General features: G+C 47.6%; 1 protein-coding gene across 13 annotated transcripts in view; it reads left to right on the top strand.

The window, feature by feature from the left end:
• Positions 1-5,920: 5,920 nt before the first annotated feature.
• Med12 (mediator complex subunit 12) overlaps positions 5,921-19,012 on the top strand; it is a 24,155-nt gene continuing 11,063 nt past the window's right edge. For 4 of the 13 annotated variants that reach the window (XM_050119624.1, XM_050119630.1, XM_050119622.1 and 1 more), the window contains exons 1-28: positions 5,921-6,189; positions 6,692-6,796; positions 6,987-7,178; positions 7,311-7,470; positions 7,902-8,083; positions 8,244-8,354; positions 8,465-8,719; positions 9,338-9,484; positions 9,806-9,905; positions 10,021-10,157; positions 10,376-10,507; positions 11,235-11,361; positions 12,336-12,565; positions 12,942-13,040; positions 13,154-13,324; positions 13,742-13,886; positions 14,054-14,104; positions 14,401-14,519; positions 14,705-14,848; positions 15,280-15,443; positions 15,654-15,785; positions 16,128-16,355; positions 16,531-16,675; positions 16,845-16,965; positions 17,373-17,474; positions 17,578-17,691; positions 17,946-18,118; positions 18,282-18,461. In XM_050119624.1, coding sequence (XP_049975581.1) covers positions 6,091-6,189; positions 6,692-6,796; positions 6,987-7,178; positions 7,311-7,470; positions 7,902-8,083; positions 8,244-8,354; positions 8,465-8,719; positions 9,338-9,484; positions 9,806-9,905; positions 10,021-10,157; positions 10,376-10,507; positions 11,235-11,361; positions 12,336-12,565; positions 12,942-13,040; positions 13,154-13,324; positions 13,742-13,886; positions 14,054-14,104; positions 14,401-14,519; positions 14,705-14,848; positions 15,280-15,443; positions 15,654-15,785; positions 16,128-16,355; positions 16,531-16,675; positions 16,845-16,965; positions 17,373-17,474; positions 17,578-17,691; positions 17,946-18,118; positions 18,282-18,461 — 4,065 coding nt within the window. In that variant the 5' untranslated portion in view covers positions 5,921-6,090. Of the gene's footprint in view, positions 6,190-6,691; positions 6,797-6,986; positions 7,179-7,310; positions 7,471-7,901; positions 8,084-8,226; positions 8,355-8,464; positions 8,720-9,337; positions 9,485-9,805; positions 9,906-10,020; positions 10,158-10,375; positions 10,508-11,234; positions 11,362-12,335; positions 12,566-12,941; positions 13,041-13,153; positions 13,325-13,741; positions 13,887-14,053; positions 14,105-14,400; positions 14,520-14,704; positions 14,849-15,279; positions 15,444-15,653; positions 15,786-16,127; positions 16,356-16,530; positions 16,676-16,844; positions 16,966-17,372; positions 17,475-17,577; positions 17,692-17,945; positions 18,119-18,281; positions 18,462-19,012 lie in introns of those variants that run through there. The other 9 variants (XM_050119628.1, XM_050119627.1, XM_050119626.1 and 6 more) reach the window with 4 other exon arrangements.

Here is a 19,012-nt window from a genome sequence, read left to right as displayed (position 1 = left end):
CTCCAGAATAGATGTGGAGATTCTCTGAAACACAGTTGTACAAAGGTCGGAACCAGCCAGATGCTCTTTTCCTAAGCCTGATTTGCTACTCCATTTTCTCTCTGCTAAAATTACACTCATTTTTTCAGATTCTGCTTTAAAAGCATCTCTTCAGTAAAGTGCCCTTGAACTACCCTCTTTCCATCTTGGTCAATTTAGTTACTTCTCTTTTTCTGGGAAAGGTGGGGTGGCGATGGTGAGACAGGGTCTCATGGACGCAGCTGGCCCCAAACTTGGTATGCAGTGAGGCCAACTTTGAACTCCTGATCCCTCTGTCTCCCTCTCCTAAAGTGCCCGGAATTACAAGGAAGTGCCAGCATGCTTGGCTTGTGATCCTCACCTTAACCATACCTTCTAAAAACCCCTTTGGTCAAAGAAAATCACCAATTTGGAGTGCACATGTCTTTTGGGAGGCTACCATTTGGCCTATGACAGAGGGGGTTATTCACCTTCAGTCTTCAGACACTATCCATAGCCTTTAGGATTAAGATTCCATTAATCTATACTAGCCACACTGCATACATGTTTGCATACTCTTTGATTTCGCTACTGCCTAACATAGAGAAGGATCCCCTCTTAGAATGGCCAAAATCTACCACCAAACCTGAGTTACCGGGGGAATCAACAGGAAGCAATGAGCACTCTCATTCAGTGCTGGTGGGAATGGAAGACTCCAGGTTAATTCTCCCTTCTTGATTTTGTTTTGTCTTTTTGAGACAGGTTTCTCTGTGTAGCCTTGGCTGTCCTGGAACTCGCTTTGTAGACTAGGGTTGCCTCCATCTCAGAGATCCACCTGCCTCTGCCTCTCAACTAAAGGCATGCATTACCATGCCTGGTGGCATTTTTCTACCCTCCCCTTAAAGCTCTCTGTACTTATATAAAAAAAAAAAGCTCGCTGTACTTTGGGTGATAATGATGTACCAATGTAGAATATGAATTCAGCAGTTTAACAAAATGTACCACTCTAGGGTGAGATGAGGAGGCCGAGGGAGTGAACTGGAGCAGTTTCAGCTTCACAGCAATATTAAGCAAACGGAACTAACTCTACCTTGCCGGGAACCTGAAATTGCTCCAATTTTTTTCAAACAAAGTCTCAAATTCACTGTGTAGCTAAAGGTGATCTAGAATCCTGGTCTTTCACCTCCAGTCGAAAGTGTTGGGATTACAGGCATGTACCACTATCCTTAGCTGCCATTTCTGTCTTTGAAGGCCTTCAGAGGTGACTCAAAAGTCACACCAGTAGATTTTCCTCTACGCAATAAGATTATAGTTTTTTTTTTTTTTTTTTTTTTTTTTGGTTTTTCGAGACAGGGTTTCTCTGTGGCTTTGGAGCCTGTCCTGGAACTAGCTCTGTAGACCAGGCTGGTCTCGAACTCACAAAGATCCGCCTGCCTCTGCCTCCCGAGTGCTGGGATTAAAGGCGTGCGAAGATTATAGATTTTTAAGGCGGCCTTTGTAATTCTCCTCCAGTGGCCCCACTGCTAAGGGTTTAGACTTGTGGACCCTTATCACTTGCTACTTCTTCATTCATTCGTTCATTCGTTAATTCATCTATCTATCTATCTATCTATCTATCATCTATCTTCATCTATCTATTTATCATCTATCTATCATCTATCTATCTATCATCTATCTATCTATTTATCATCTATCTATCTATCATCTATCTATTTATCATCTATCTATCTATCTATTATCTATCTATCATCTATCTATCTATCTATCTATCTATCTATCTATCTATCTATCATCTATCTATCTATCTATTATCTATCTATCTATCATCTATCTATCTATCATCTATCTATCTATTTATCATCTATCTATCTATCATCTATCTATTTATCATCTATCTATCTATCTATTATCTATCTATCATCTATCTATCTATCTATCTATCTATCTATCTATCTATCTATCTATCATCTATCTATCTATTATCTATCTATCATCTATCTATTATCTATCTATCTATCTGTCTATCTATCATCTGTCTATCTATCTATCTATCTATCTATCTATCTATCTATCTACCTACCTACCTTGCTGTTTGTTTGAGACAGAGTCTCTCTATGTAGCCTTGGCAGTTCCCAAACTCTCTATGGGCCTCAAACTCAGAGATCAGTCTGTCTCTCTCTCCAGAGTGCTAGAATTACGGTCATTATATCACCATGACCAGATACTTATTTTGTGTGCATGTGTGCATATTTGTGTGAACAAGTAAGTTCCTTCCAGCATATGGGTCCTGGGGCTTGAACTCAGGCTATTGGACTTGGTGGCAAGCACCTTTAGTTGATGAGCCATTTTGCTGGCCCTGATTTTGGTACTTCAGTTATGGCACTTTAACGTTTTTTTTTTCTCTAAAAAAAATACCATAATAGACAGACTATCACCTATGTAATACTGGGCACGCAAATTTTTTTAAAAAGATTTATTTATTTATTATGTATACAACATTGTGCCTGCATATATGCCCACACGCCAGAAGAGGGCGTCAGATCTCATTACAGATGGTTGTGAGCCACCATATGGTTGCTGGAAATTGAACTCAGGCCCTCTGGAAGAGCAGGGAGTGCTCTCAACCTTTGAACCATCTCTCCAGCCCCCTGGGCACGCAAATTTTCACTCTTTGAAAACCAGCTTCCTTGAGCCAGGTATGTTGGTACACCTTTAATCCCAGCGCAGGAGAGGCAAAGGCAGGAGGATCTCTGGGACTCTATATGGTCTAGATACAGCAAGCTCTAGGACAGCCAGTACAACATAGTGAGACACCACCCCCCCTCCACCCCCCCACCCCCGTCTCAAAGAAAGAAAACCAGCTTCAGCCGGGCGGTGGTGACGCACGCCTTTAATCCCAGCACTCAGGAGGCAGAGGCAGATCTCTGTGAGTTCGAGGCCAGCCTGGTCTACAGAGCTAGTTCCAGGACAAGAACCAAAGCCACAGAGAAACCCTGTCTCGAAAAACAAAAAACAAAAAACAAAAAAAAAAAAAAAAAGAAAAGGAAAAGAAAAGAAAACCAGGGCTGGAGAGATGGCTCAGTGGTTAAGAGCATTGCCTGCTCTTCCAAAGGTCCTGAGTTCAATTCCCAGCAACCACATGGTGGCTCACAACCATCTGTAATGGGGTCTGGTGCCCTCTTCTGGCCTGTAGGCATACACACAGACAGAATATTGTATACATAATAAATAAATAAAAATAAAATAAATAAATAAAAAAAAAAAAAGAAAGAAAACCAGCTTCCTCGTCCAGAAAATGGAGACACAAACAGTTCTTAAATCACGGGGAGTGTGGATTAAAGGAGATAATGTCTAAAGCAAAGCATGTGACATAGTAGGTGTCTCTCACTACAGCAAAAGTTCTTTTCTTTCTTTTCTTTTTTGTTATTTGTTTTTTTTTGAGTCGGGGTTTCTCTGTGTGATAGCCTTGGCTGTCCTGGAATTCACTCTGTCGACCAGGCTGGCCTCAAACTCACAGAGATCTGCCTTCCTCTGCCTCCTGAGTGCTGGGATTAAAGGCATGCGCCACTACCACCTGGCAAGTTCTTTTTTAAATTTATTTTTAATTTTTTAAAATTTATTTTTAATTTAAAAAAGATTAATGGCTGGGCGGCGGTGGTGCACGCCTTTAATCCCAGCACTCAGGAGGCAGAGGCAGGCGGAGGCGGATCTCTGTGAATTCAAGGCCAGCCTGGTCTAAAGATCTTGTTTCAGGACAGCCAGGGCAATACGAACAAAAATATTAATAATTTTTTTAGATTTTTTATTTTGTTTTTATGCATACTAGTGTTGGATTGCATGTGTGTACATGTATGACATGCGTGCATGGTGCCTGTGGAGGTGAGAAGACTTCAGCTGCTCTGAAACTGACGTCATGAAGGGTTGGGTGCTACCGTGTGGGTGCTGGGAGTCCGATTTAGGTCTTCTGCAAGAGCAACAAATGCTCTTAAGCACTGAGCCATCTCTCCAGCCCTAGATGTATTATTATTATTATTTGGTTTTTCTAGACAGGGTTTTTCTGTGTAGCTATGGAGCCTGTCCTGGAACTCACTCTGTAGTCCAGGCTGGCTTCCTGAGTGCTGGGACTAAAGGCGTGCGCCACCACCGCCCAGCTCCAAGATTTATTAATTTTTACTCACTGTGTTTGAGTGTTTTGCCTGCATGTCAGTCTATGCACCATATGCCAAAAGGATCCAGAAGAAGGAGTCAGAACCTTAGGAACTGGAGTTATAGGCCATTGTGAGGTCATCAGATAGGTGCCCTCTGGAACAGCAGGCAGTGCTCTTAATCCTTCTGCCACCTCTGCAGGTCCTCTTTTTTAAATTGATTATTTATTGAGACAGGGTCTCACTGTGTCACCCTGACTGTCCTGGAACTCACAGAGACTGCCTGCTTCTGCCTCAGGAATGCTAGGGTTTAATGCCCTTTGCCACCAAGCCTGGCAAATATTCTTTTTTCCATTTATTTATTTGTTTGCTTATTGTATGTATGTACATGGAGGTCAGAGGACAGGTTGCAAGAGTCATTTCTCTGCTTCCATCATATAAAAAGGAAGGAGTCTATTCTGGTACTATGCAGTGGCAAAGATCTTCTGCCTTCTGGCTGGCCTTTAACTTGGAAGTACATGGATACTTTGTGGGTTTATAGATGCAATTTTTCATGATAAAAAATATCTGATACTTTGTATAAACACTGTTCTATGAAGAACATGACCATTTTCTCCTCTTCCTTTTCCCTTTTCCTTTTGATAGGGCCTGGAAGCTTTAGGGGGCAGGTGGCTCTCTGGGCTTTCTGTGAGTTCTGGGCCAGCTTGTGCTATATAGAGAGTTCCAGGCCACCTGTGGTTACAGTGGGGTGACCCTGTCTCAAAAAGGAGGTGTGTGTGTGTCACTATGTAGTTAGGGCTGGAAGTGAACTTGCCGGTCTACTGAGTTGTGGGAATTACAGGTGTGCAACACACTAAGCTACACCCTTTGGTCTTTTTGAGATAGGGTGTCAGTATGCTGCTGTGGACGGCCTGCTGACATCATCACATCTGTCTCTGTATTGGCATTTTTTGTTTGTTTGTTTGTTTGGTTGGTTTTTTGGTTGTTGAGACAGGGTCTCTCTTTGTGTAGTCCTGGCTGTCCTGGAGCTAGCTCCCTGTGTAGACCAGGCTGGCCTTGAACCCAGAGATTCTCCAGTGCTGGGATTAAAGGCAAGTGCCAGCAACCTGACTTTTTTTTTTTGTTTTTGTTTTTTTTTTTGGTATTTTGAGACAGGGTCACATTACATAGACTTGGTTGCCCTGGAAGTCACTATAGACCAGGCTGGTCTCAAACTCACAAAGTAAGCCTGACTAAGGGTTAGTAAACAACAGAAAACAAGATTAGAAAGTTTTGGTGTAGAGGGGCTGTAACTGCCTGGGGAGATGAAAGCAAGCATTTCAGCTTTATACAGATGTTTTCTTTTTTGAGACAGGATCTTTTGTATATCGGTCCACAGGTGCTTTCTTAAACAATGGTAGGCTCTAATCGTTACGATTGTCGTTTAAAGGAAGTATTAGCATACCCATTATCCAGATGTGGAAACTAAGAAACTCAGTGATTAGTAAAAGAAGCAGTTATTAACCAAACCAAACATTCCTGAGCACTTATTTTAGGCCAAGAATTGAGTGAGGCGACGGGAACCCAGTTCCAGTTAGAGCTCAGCGCAGCGGGAGCCTTCCCTATTTCAGTTCTGCACCTCAAGTGCAGGCCATGCGGGTGGATTTTTAGTGGGTGAAATTGACTTTCCCTCCTAGGGCCCAAAGCTCCCGGGCTGTGCTCCGCCCCGCGCTGGCGAGGCCCCACCCCCTCTGCAGTCAGTATTGTCCGACGGTACCCAGCGTCCCTCGGCAGTTTCCGGCAGTAATCGAGAGTTTCTAACGTGCCCCGCCTCCGCCACCCCCCTTCTTTCGGCCTCAGTCCTCTCCACCGCCGCCCGGCTTGCTCCCTCCCGTCCTCGGCCCTCCGCCCCTTCCCTCCCCACCTCGCCTGGCCCTGCAGGCGCCTCCGGCGGTACGGGCTGGGCAAGATGGCGGCTTTCGGGATCTTGAGCTACGAGCACCGACCCCTGAAGCGGCTGCGGTTGGGGCCTCCCGATGTGTACCCTCAAGATCCCAAACAGAAAGAGGTGCGTTCACAAATCCAGGTTCCCGCGGGGTCCGGGCAGGTGATTAGTATAGGAAGAGACACTGACAGTTCAGGGAAGGGGGGGGCGGGGCGATTAGGTGAGAGCAAAAGTCCCAAAAGGGGGAAGAGTAGAGTGGACTGGTGCCCGAGAGTAGGGGCTGCCGGCAGTTCCGGTTGGTGTGCAGGCAATGGCTCGCGAGCCACGCCAGAGGTGCCCCCCTCCACACTCGTGCGGGCGCTCACACACAAACCTCAGAAAGTTGTTAGGGCCAGCTTGGTGAGGTGCCTGCAAGGGAAGAGTGCTGTTGAGGTCTCTCTGGGGGATGTGGGAATCTCATTGACTGTGGGGGTGAGGGTGGGGTCCGAATGAACATTAGGGCTGGGCTTTAAATAACAACCTCTTCTACTCGGAATCCTCCTCCCTTTCTTCCCTTCTGCCCTTTTTTACACCCTCTTCTCCAAGGCGAATGGGGGTGAACTAAAATGCTGTTTTTCTGCCTTAGGATGAACTGACGGCTTTGAATGTAAAACAAGGTTTCAATAACCAGCCTGCTGTCTCTGGGGATGAACATGGCAGTGCCAAGAACGTCAACTTCAATCCTGCCAAGGTGAGAGAACCCTGCCAGGCTGAAGGAAAAGGCTGGAAAGCATCTGGGAAAGAGCAAAGGTTCTGGGTTGGGAAAACTTAAAGGGATAACCTAAATGGCAGAGTTCGTAACCCAGGGCAGCTGCCAACCTACCACAGTGGCACCTGGCTACCCCTTCTTACCGCACTGAGGTACACTTTTCTTCCTCTAGATCAGTTCCAACTTCAGCAGCATTATTGCCGAGAAGTTACGCTGCAATACTTTCTCTGACACCAGTCGCAAAAAGTCCCTCATGAACCAGAAGGACAACTTCTGGCTGGTGACTGCACGATCTCAGAGTGCTATTAACACCTGGTTCACCGACCTGGCTGGCACCAAACCACTCACAAACCTAGCTAAAAAGGTGAGGTACTGTTTCTCGTTCTTAGGGTCAAGGTGGGGAATGTGTCAGGTACCTATCTATGTTCTGATACTAAGCGACGTGGTATCAGCTCCTGGGGTAATAGAGACCTCACTGTTTGTGCTGTCCATCCAGGTCCCCATTTTCAGTAAAAAGGAAGAAGTGTTTGGATACTTAGCCAAATACACAGTGCCTGTGATGCGGGCTGCTTGGCTCATTAAGATGACCTGTGCCTATTATGCAGCAATGTCTGAGACTAAGGTTAAGAAGAAAAATACTGCTGACCCTTTCACGGGTAAGTGACTGCACACCTGGTGTGCCACCGATGGCTTCAAGGAGTGACAGACGTCTTAGTCTGTATTCCTTGCTTCTGCGTGAATCTCGCACTCACTCAGTTGGTAAGCATGGAGTGATTTGGTTATCTACCGTGGTCAGGTACTGGGCTGTAAAGATGACCAGCATAGAGTCTCTGCTCTTTGGACCTTAGTGGAGATGCGAAGGCATATGTAGCATAATTCAATATAGAAAGTGGTGAATGCCAACAGGATTCTCTGCGACTTCAGTGGACATAGTGATTACTTGCTTTAAGGAGGTGGCATTTGTCTCCAGGGTAAGAGGATGAATAGAGCTCGGGATTGTGGTGATTGTGAGTGGAAGCAGGGGAGACAGGAGTATTCGAAGCCTAAGAATACTATCAAATAGCTCCCTTTTCCGTATTTTCTTTAGAATGGACGCAAATCATTACAAAGTACTTATGGGAACAGCTACAGAAGATGGCTGAATACTATCGGCCAGGGCCTGCAGGAAGTGGAGGCTGTGGTTCTACTATAGGACCCTTGCCCCATGATGTAGAGGTGGCAATCAGGCAGTGGGACTACAATGAGAAGCTCGCCATGTTCATGTTTCAGGTAGGCGCAAGGGCATGTTGCACATGGCATTGAATTACACCTTATCCTGTGTTGTCGGTATAGAATGGAATTTGCCCGTTGCCTTGCCCTCACTGTGGTCCTCTTCATCCTTCCATTTCCTTTATCTGCCTTACCTCTAATAGTTCCCTGCTATCCATAGGATGGAATGCTGGACAGACATGAGTTCCTGACTTGGGTGCTTGAGTGTTTTGAGAAAATACGCCCTGGAGAGGACGAATTGCTTAAATTGCTGCTTCCTCTACTGCTTCGAGTAAGACCTAGACCTACAGAGGGAGTGTTTGACGGGATCTGAGGAAGGATTAGGATCACAGCAGTGTCTCTTGGGGAAAACTAGGGGCTCTGTTGGTCATGTCTTCACAGTACTCTGGGGAATTTGTCCAGTCTGCCTATCTGTCCCGCCGCCTTGCCTACTTCTGTACCCGGAGACTGGCTCTACAGCTGGATGGCGTGAGCAGTCACTCATCTCATGTTATATCTGCTCAGTCAACAAGCTCTCTGCCCACCACTCCTGCACCTCAGCCCCCAACTAGCAGTACACCCACGACTCCCTTTAGTGACCTGCTTATGTGTCCTCAGCACCGGCCCCTGGTTTTTGGCCTCAGCTGTATCCTTCAGGTAGGTACTAGAGGGCCGAAGAAAATGTAAAGAACTAACAGCGCTCATCCTGGAGAACGGGGTGAGTCCAACTCAGAGGTGGGAGCTGGCACTGAGGATTCAAGAATTAGTGTTTCTCTGCTTTTTTGTTGTTTGTTTTTCCGAGCTGGTCCTGGAATTTGTCCTGTTGACCAAGCTGGCCTTGAACTTACAGAAAACTGCTTGCCTCAGCCTTCCAGGTGCTAGGATTAAAGGCATTCACCACCACCACGTGGCTGATCCCTTTTAGAGGTTTTGGAATTTTCTCCCAGAACTAAGTAGAAGGCCCAAGGCTTCTTAGGAAAGCGCTGAGAATCTGGGTGTGATGATAGTGTTTACAATCCCAAACTTAGAAAGAAGAGGCAGGAGGATTGTGAGTTCAAAGTCAGCATAAGCTCCATAGCCAAATGAACCCTTGTCTGAAATACTATACAAATAATTAAAAAGAGGAAGGTGAGGAGGAGGGGATGATACTTGCCCCAAGGACTCAGTCATAGTAAACCTAATTCAGATGGGAAACCTAAGGGAGGTGACTCGGAAGTGGGGATTCTAGAGAGGCATCCATGCTAACTGGGTTTGACTTATCTGTTCGTCTGGCAGACCATCCTCCTGTGTTGTCCCAGTGCCCTAGTTTGGCACTACTCATTGACTGATAGTCGAATTAAAACTGGCTCTCCACTTGACCACCTGCCCATTGCTCCCTCCAACTTGCCCATGCCAGAGGGTAATAGTGCCTTCACTCAGCAGGTAAGTTTAAACACTACCTTGGTATTTCAGAGTTGTGATGCAATGCTAAATTGTTTTTCCAGAAATAGTGGTTTGGGGTCTGCTACTGTTTTATGTTTCTGCTTTGTTTTTTGAGACAGACTCTTGCTAAGTAGCCTTTGCTGACCTGAAAGTTGCTCTGTAGACAAGGCAGGCCTCGAACTTAATGGTGATCCTTCTGCCTCTGCCTCCCAAGTGCTAGATTATAGGCAGGCATATACTACCATGCCCAGCTTTCGGCTATTCTTCTTTTAGCTTTTTATGTATCTGTTTCCTTAAAGCTTTCTTAAAAAATTATTGCAGGTGCGTGCAAAATTGCGAGAGATTGAACAGCAGATCAAGGAGCGAGGACAAGCAGTTGAGGTTCGCTGGTCTTTTGATAAGTGCCAGGAAGCTACTGCAGGTGGGTGTCAGAGGGCAGAAGCTAAGAAAGGATGGCGATGGGTGCCTAGATATCTGAGACTCCAAATGCATGGAACCTCTGGCTAACTCCCCTCTGCTGTTTGTTTTGTCCTCAGGTTTCACCATTGGACGGGTGCTCCACACTTTAGAAGTGCTAGACAGCCATAGTTTTGAGCGCTCTGACTTTAGTAATTCTCTTGACTCCCTTTGTAATCGAATTTTTGGACTGGGGCCTAGTAAGGATGGTCATGAGGTGAGTAAGAGAAACAGAAAGAACAAAACCCTTGCAGGAGAAGCAGTCTGGATAAGGGTAAGGTTAGTAACACATTGATAGTAGGAGACCCCTGAACTGATGATCTTCTTGGTGCCTGGTCCCAGGATGCTTTTAGGTGGGGCCTATGTTTTTGAAAGAGGAACTCAGTTCTTTTGTCCCCAGCCTTCCATTACTTATCCTCATCAAATCCTTTGCAGATTTCCTCAGATGATGATGCTGTGGTGTCATTATTATGTGAATGGGCTGTGAGCTGCAAGCGCTCTGGTCGGCATCGTGCTATGGTAGTAGCCAAGCTCCTGGAGAAGAGACAAGCCGAAATTGAGGCTGAGGTTAGAGGCTAAGAAAAGGGAGTGAGTTGCCCAATGGAAAGAATAAAAAAAAGTTAAAAAAGCTGAGTGTGGTGGTGGACACCTTTAATCCCAGCACCCAGGAGCCTGAGGCATGCAGATCTCTGAATTTGAGGCCAGCCTGGTGTAATTTGGAACAGCTAGTGCTGCATAGACTCTGTTTCAAAACAAAGTTTTAAAAAAAATGCTGGGCCGAGCCATGGTGGTACACACTTTTAATCCCAGCACTTGGGAGACAGAGGCAGGCAGATCTCTGTGAGTTCGAGACCAGCCTGGTCTACAAGAGCTAGTTCCAGGACAGGCTCTAAAAGCTACAGAGAAACCTTCTCTCTTGGGGGGGAAAAAAACGCTGGACATGGTCTTGCATGGCTTTAATCTCAGCACTCATTTGGGAGGCAAAGGCAGGCCAATCTCTTATGAGTTTGCGACCAGCCAGAGCTGCATAGTGAGACCTTGCCTCACGAAACTAAATAAGCAAATAGATAAAAGTGGTAGAGACCTTGCAGGGAATGTTAAGGACATAAGGCACAAATAGAAAAGAGCTGATGGATTAATTGGTTAGAGAAGAGATCAAGGCTGTAGTTGGGAGGTGGCAAAGGAAATGAGGAGTATGGGATGGAGGCAAGACAGGTGACTCTCCCAAGGTTACACAGTGAGGAGTGAAGAAGCAGGGAAAAGTCACTCCTCACTTTGTTCTCTCATCTTGCAGCGTTGCGGAGAATCTGAAGCAGCTGATGAGAAGGGTTCCATCGCCTCTGGTTCCCTTTCTGCTCCTAGTGCACCCATATTCCAGGATGTCCTCCTGCAGTTTCTGGATACACAGGCTCCCATGCTGAGTATGGACACCTATAATCTTCTAGTTACCTTGCCTAAATTCAGTTATAAGCTATGTACTCAGAAAGCTTGAGGAAGGACCTTCTGGCACTGGACAGTGGTGATGCACACCTTTAATCATAGCACTAGGGAGGTAGAGGCAGGTGAATTTCTGAGTTCAAGGTGAGTCTGGTCTACAGAGCAAGTTTCAGGACAGCCAGGGCTACACAGAAAAACTGTCAAGAAAGCAAAAGCCAGGCAGTGGTAGCACACGCCTTTAATCCCAGCACTCAGAAGGCAGAGGCAGGCAGATGATCTCTGAGTTTGAGATCAGCCTTTTGTACAGAGTTCCAGGATAGTCAAAGCTACACAAATTCTGCCTCAAGAACACAAAAAAGGACCTTCTGGTCTATACTTCTGTCTTTGACTCTGAAAAATTACTTTTAGGCATAATTCTATTCCTTGATGGTCTCACAATTTTCATAGAATAGAGAAATGCAAAGAATAAACACAAGAACATTTGAGCAAAGCATTTTTCCTATATGCACAGGAGCAATGATAGTCTGTTCATTCTGAGGTGCTGGTGGACAGCATGAAGTGATGTAGCCACCTGGTTTTTAAATGTTTGAGTATGGTTACTTTTCCTGCATGTATGTTTGTGCACCATGTGCGTGTCTGGTACCTGCAGAGGCCAGTGGAGGGCTTTGGATGCCCTGGAACTGGAGTTTATAGACAGTTGTGAGTTGCTATGAGGGTGCTTGGAATCAAACCCTCTGGAAGAGCAGCCAGTGAATGCTCTTAACCACTGAGGCATTTTTCCAGCCCCACCAACCATACTTTGTATGTCTAGGCAGTTTCTGGATTTTTTTCTTCCTGTTCTTGCCTCAGGGATATCTCTGTCTGTAGTATTCTAAGAGCACCATTACTGAAGCGTGTCCCTATCTCTTTTTGTCCTGTCTTGTGTTCTGCTAACTTAGCTTTCCTCATTCCTTTCTAGCTGATCCCCGCAGTGAGAGTGAACGAGTGGAATTCTTTAACTTAGTACTGCTTTTCTGTGAACTGATCCGACACGATGTTTTCTCCCACAACATGTACACCTGCACTCTCATCTCTCGGGGGGACCTTGCATTTGGAGCCCCTGGTCCTCGGCCTCCCTCTCCCTTTGATGATCCTGCAGATGACCCAGAGCGCAAGGAGGCTGAAGGCAGCAGCAGTAGCAAGCTAGAGGTGTGTGTCCTTTTCCTTGCTAGTAATTATTACATTTTGACACTCCCATTTTCACAGCTTCTAGAAGCTTCTGAGCATCTCTTTTACCCAAGAATGGTATTAGAACTTCGTGGTTTATAGAATAGTCTCATGTCAGTTTCTCACTTGCTCTTCACGAAAGGTCGGTGACGTACTCCTGCCTTCCTTTTAAAGCCGATGGAAACTGAGGCTTTACTTACTGGTTAAGTAACTGGACAAGGTTTGAATGCAGAACTTGGGCTTTCCTCCTGCCTCCTTGATTCAGTTCTCAGTGAACTTCCTGGACAGTGAAGAAGCACTCCGTGGGACTAAAGCAGGGAGTTGTTTTTGCATTTAAAGCTGCATTTAAGAAATGCAGTTTGTTGTGTGCCTGCAGGATCCAGGGCTCTCTGAATCTATGGACATCGACCCTAGTTCCAGTGTGCTCTTTGAAGACATGGAGAAACCCGATTTCTCAGTAAGATCCTGAGCATGGAAGAATCTAGCACCTTGGTTCTCCCCTTACGCCTCCTTTGGGAATTTCTTTGCCTCCTTTGCTTCTCCTGAACGTGCTGCCTTTCGCCCTCTTAGTTGTTCTCTCCTACTATGCCTTGTGAGGGGAAGGGAAGTCCATCCCCTGAGAAACCAGATGTCGAAAAGGAAGTGAAGCCCCCACCCAAAGAGAAGATCGAGGGGACACTTGGGGTTCTTTATGACCAGCCACGACATGTGCAGTATGCCACACATTTTCCAATCCCACAGGTACTCTTCTCCAACATTTGTGATGGCTTGTTTTGAGCCCAGATTTTCATCCAAGGAATTTGCTGAGGGGCTAGACCTGTTCCCAAGGGTGTGGGTGTGTTTGAGAAGGGGCTTGAACATGGGAGTGTTGAGAGATACAAAGCATGCTCTTAAGAGGAGGGCAGGAAGCCGGGCGGTGGTGGCGCACGTCTTTAATCCCAGCACTCGGGAAGCAGAGGCAGGCGGATCTCTGGGAGTTCGAGGCCAGCCTGGTCTACAGAGTGAGTTCCAGGACAGGCTCCAAACAGGCTCCAAAGCTACAGAGAAACCCTGTCTCGAAAAACAAAAAACAAAAAACACAAAAACAAAAACCAAACAAAGAAAAAAAGAGGAGGGCAGGAGACCTGTGATGGAGTCTGACGGTGCTGCTGGGTGCAGGAGGAGTCATGCAGCCATGAGTGCAACCAGCGGTTGGTCGTACTGTTTGGGGTGGGGAAGCAGCGAGATGATGCCCGCCATGCCATCAAGAAGATTACCAAGGATATCCTGAAGGTTCTGAACCGCAAGGGGACAGCAGAAACTGGTGGGTTTGAGCCTCCTTAAACAAAAGTCTCCCCCAAAGAATGCCCTAGTCAGTCTTCCTATGCCCAGAGTAGGGCACTCCCCAGTCATGTCCCAATATCCCGTCTCTTGGAGTCTCCTGAGAGCTCTAGTCCTTTTGAAACTTCCCCCTCATTCCCCCCTCTACAGACCAGCTTGCTCCTATTGTGCCTCTGAATCCTGGAGACCTGACATTCTTAGGTACCTCACAGTAAGCCCCTTACTGCCCTCCCTCCGCCCCTCCTTAACCTAGCACCTCCCTGTACACGTTCCTCTGAGGTTCACATAGTCTGTGGTCCTTTAAACCTGTGCTTCATTGTCCCATTTGTCCCTGCCCCAGCCCTTCCTTGACCACCCTTCCCTTTTCTCTTCCTACCCTCATGCCCCTTTCCCCTCCTCCCTCCCAGCACAGTCCTTTCTCCACACCCCCCTACCTGACCCCTAGTCAACTAGTTTTCTTTATTGTCCTAACTCATTGCTTTCACCTGTCCCCGCAGGTGGGGAAGATGGGCAGAAGCGCCGCCGCAACCGGCCAGAAGCCTTCCCCACTGCTGAAGATATTTTTGCTAAGTTCCAGCACCTTTCTCATTATGACCAACATCAGGTCACGGCTCAGGTGTGGGCCTAAGACAGCCCCCTTCCCACCTTCTGGCCTCCTGTCCTGTTTTCCTTTTTTGTCTTATCTTCCCCCCACTAAGCAGGCTAAGCCTGCTGGTCTCATCCCGTTCCGCCATCATCCTTTCCTGCGTCCCTAGGTCTTCTTTCCTTCCATTCCTGTCTCACTCACACTGCCCTTATCAGGTCTCCCGGAATGTTCTGGAGCAGATCACGAGCTTTGCCCTTGGCATGTCGTACCACTTGCCTCTGGTGCAGCATGTGCAGTTCATCTTTGACCTCATGGAATATTCTCTGAGCATCAGTGGCCTCATCGACTTTGCCATTCAGGTGGGGACGTTGGGGCAGAGAAGGGAAGAAGGAATCCATGCTCGATAGGGTCCCAAAGACAAGAGTAGAGGCTCCAGGCAGTCTCCCGGGCTCTTCAGATGGCCCAAAGACAGCACAGTGGGAGTGGAACATGAGCTAAGAGGGCCAGAATAGAGACTTAAGTGCTCCCTGGAGAGGCCCAAGAGACAGATTAGAGCTTTGGGTACAGAGCATCCTCTCCCTGTGGAGTTTACAGCATGCTGGCCTGGAGACTGCTTCGAGATACTGCTAGCGGACGCAGGACACTGGCACATGGGAACCTGACCCTTCTCTGCTGAAGTGACTCCGGCAGGAAGGGGCACAGGCTTGGCCATGGCAGCTTCCTTACAGAAAATGGGTTACGTCCAATGAAAGGGGCCTCTTCTCATGGTTCATCTCCATTTCTCTGATAGCTGCTGAATGAGCTGAGCGTGGTTGAGGCCGAGCTCCTCCTCAAATCCTCTGATCTGGTGGGTAGCTACACAACCAGCCTATGCTTATGTATCGTGGCTGTCCTTCGACACTATCACGCCTGCCTCATCCTCAACCAGGACCAGATGGCACAAGTCTTTGAGGGGTAAGCAGGGTTTCAAAGTAACTGAAATGTATGGGATTCTGGTGAATGCCAGTTAGAAATGGCCTAGGAAGGACATGTGGGGCCACACAGTGGGGCAGAGTCTGCTACCAAGGTAGGGTAGAATAGTTTTTCCAAGACTCTTAAATTGGTTTTCAGGGCCCCGTCCCCTGTCTACCCCTGTTGATCCTCCCTCCCCTGCTTCTGTGACAGGCTCTGTGGCGTGGTGAAGCATGGAATGAACCGCTCAGATGGTTCCTCTGCAGAGCGCTGTATCCTTGCTTATCTCTATGATCTGTATACTTCCTGTAGCCATTTAAAGAGCAAATTTGGGGAGCTCTTCAGGTAAGAGAGGTGAAGAGATAGGAGAACGGGGCTAGTCCTGCCTCCTTCCCACTACCGCACACCTCAGCACCCAGCTGTCTGTGCGGGATCACTTATGCACTGTGTCCTTTACCTGTGACTTCCTTGCTGAAAGTGAACCTTCTTCCTCCTTGCCTTCACAGGCCACTCTTTCTTAATCACATGTGGTTTCCTTCCTGCCATGTCTGCTGTGGCCCAGCTCCCTTTTTCTTCTCCCAAGGTCCTCCATCCTTCACTCCTTTTTCTTTTCTCCCCTGTCCTGCCCATCCCTGTACCCTACCAGACCTACTTCAGTACTGCTATTTCCTTTCCCTACCCCTGCAGTGACTTTTGCTCAAAAGTGAAGAACACCATCTACTGCAATGTGGAGCCATCAGAATCCAATATGCGCTGGGCACCGGAGTTCATGATTGACACTCTGGAGAACCCTGCTGCTCACACTTTCACCTACACGGGGCTAGGCAAGAGTCTGAGTGAGAACCCTGCTAACCGCTACAGCTTTGTCTGCAATGCTCTCATGCACGTCTGTGTGGGGCATCATGATCCTGATAGGTATGGGGCATACTGCGTTGAGGAATGGGCATCATGCCGCCACCTGATCTTGGGAGGGGTGGCTCACCTGAGAGATGCTGTACCTTCCATGGTTACTGGGGTAGAGACAGAAAGTTGTGAATCTGACATTTTGTAGAGCAAGACTTTTCCTGAGGGCTTTTGTACTTCTCCCTAGGGTAAATGACATCGCAATCCTGTGTGCGGAGCTGACCGGCTATTGCAAGTCACTGAGTGCAGAATGGCTAGGAGTACTTAAGGCTCTGTGCTGCTCTTCTAACAATGGCACTTGTGGTTTCAATGATCTCCTGTGCAATGTAGATGTAAGCCTTTGGGTGGGGCTTGCTGGAGAATGAGACAGGTACCTATTTGGTAGCGATCTGGCCATACTCAAGACCATAGAGGGTCAGAGTAGAGTCGAGTGGAGGCATGGCACACTGGCGAAGTCTCCTTCCTCCACACTGAGTCACGGTGTCTGGCCACTTTTTTCAGGTCAGTGACTTGTCTTTTCACGATTCCCTGGCTACTTTTGTTGCCATCCTCATCGCCCGACAGTGTTTGCTCCTGGAAGACCTGATTCGCTGTGCTGCTATCCCTTCACTCCTGAATGCTGGTAAGGTTCCAGTCCAGAACTCCTAGAATGTCAGTTCCCCGCCCTGTGCTAATACGTACTCCATAACCAGCCTCTTCTTGGGGAACGCCCTGCTGTAGTTCCCTGGCCAGCGCTTGTTGTATTTCAGGCTGGAAGGCTCCAAGGGCCTATTATGAAATTGCAGCCCCGATAACACCTCCACACTGTGTGTGTATCTGGGAATGGAACCCAATAACTCCCTCATGTGAGCCTGGGCTTCAGCCCAGCCTCTGGACCTTTTTGGCTTTTGCCCCTTCAGTTGTATAACATTTCTGTGCTCTGCTGCTCCTTTCACCTCACTTGTATTTCATCTTATTCTTCCTCCCAACACATATACACATGCATAGAGTTTGGCTTCGTTCTTTTCAGATCTGCTGTCTGTCTTTTAGCTTGTAGCGAACAGGATTCTGAGCCAGGGGCCCGGCTTACTTGCCGCATCCTCCTCCACCTGTTCAAGACACCACAGCTCAATCCTTGCCAGTCTGATGGAAGTAAGTGACTCTGATTGGAGCCAGGCAGCTAGAGAAACTGTGGCTCTCCCAACCCGCTCGCTGCTTTTTCTTCTGCTTCCCCCTGACTGTGGCTCCCTTACAGACAAACCTACTGTTGGAATCCGGTCCTCCTGTGACCGCCACCTGCTGGCTGCCTCCCAGAACCGCATCGTGGATGGAGCTGTGTTTGCTGTTCTCAAGGCTGTGTTTGTACTCGGTATGCAAGGGGGTAGGAAGAGAGACATGCCAGAAGTGTGTATAGGGTGGAGTGCCAGCAAAACTACAGGGACAGTCTTTCTCCCTCCCAAAGGTGGTCTCTCTGGCCTTTGGAGAAAAGGGGAGGGAGATAAATATATTTCTGTTTCATAGGGCAGCATTTGGGGAATTTCTGCCTCTGTGGGACAGGGCAGGTCTCCACACACTGTTCTGATCACACTCTGCCCTCCCTATCTCCCACCCATGAACCCACAGGGGATGCGGAGCTGAAAGGTTCAGGCTTCACGGTGACAGGAGGAACAGAAGAACTTCCAGAAGAGGAGGGAGGAGGTGGTAGTGGTAGGAGGCAGGGTGGCCGCAACATCTCTGTGGAGACAGCAAGTCTGGATGTCTATGCCAAGTACGTGCTGCGAAGCATCTGCCAACAGGTTAGTCTCACCTTCCCCCACTCCACCTAAATGCTTCCATGTAATATAGCCTTGTTTCTAGCCCATGAGCACACTACCTCCCTGCTATACATGGGGTCCTTTACCTGCCCCTGATACAACTTCCTGGGGTTGCCTGCAGTCTTCTAATTATCATTCTCCTTAGGAATGGGTAGGAGAACGTTGCCTTAAGTCACTGTGTGAGGACAGCAATGATCTACAAGACCCAGTGTTGAGTAGTGCCCAGGCCCAGCGCCTCATGCAGCTCATCTGCTACCCACATCGACTGCTGGACAATGAAGATGGAGAAAACCCCCAGCGGCAGCGCATTAAGCGTATTCTCAAGGTAGGTCAAGATGCTGGGGTGCTGGGAGCAGCAGCAGGATCCTACTGGGAAACGGTGGAATTGTTCAGTAGGTAGGAAGATGAATGAGCATGCTGGAGAATGGTGGCAAGGAAAACAGCTCCAACACGGTCTTACAGAGCAGATCTGCGGTCTGGTCTAGACTCAGGAGTTAGGCTGTTAGGTGATGACTGCACAGTCTGCAGTGAGTACAGCTCGCCTGTGGCAAGAATTGCCTCGGGGAGGCCCGATTCTGCTTTGCATGGATGGCACTTTGGTTGTGATCCAGTAAGTGAACAGGAATAGCTACTGTGGTTGAAAATGTACTTCATGCTCCGGTACTCTGCGCATGGCACTGTGCATTCATTTCTTTCATTTGATCTTTATGGCCCTGTGAAGTGAATAGGAATATCCGTATTTAACCAGTGAGGAAACTGAGGCTGGTGAGGTTGCTTCACACGAGCTAGGAAGTTTATGGCCAGGATGAGGACATAGGTGTGCCTGTGTCCTTTCACTTCATCATACCACTTGCTTCAGACATATGGCTGATGCGC

This window comes from Alexandromys fortis, unplaced genomic scaffold, assembly GCF_014885135.2.
Source record: "Alexandromys fortis isolate MF-2015 unplaced genomic scaffold, M_Fortis_MF-2015_v1.1 scaffold_155, whole genome shotgun sequence".
Lineage (NCBI taxonomy): Eukaryota > Metazoa > Chordata > Mammalia > Rodentia > Cricetidae > Alexandromys > Alexandromys fortis.
This window is presented reverse-complemented; position numbering and strand designations above follow the sequence as displayed.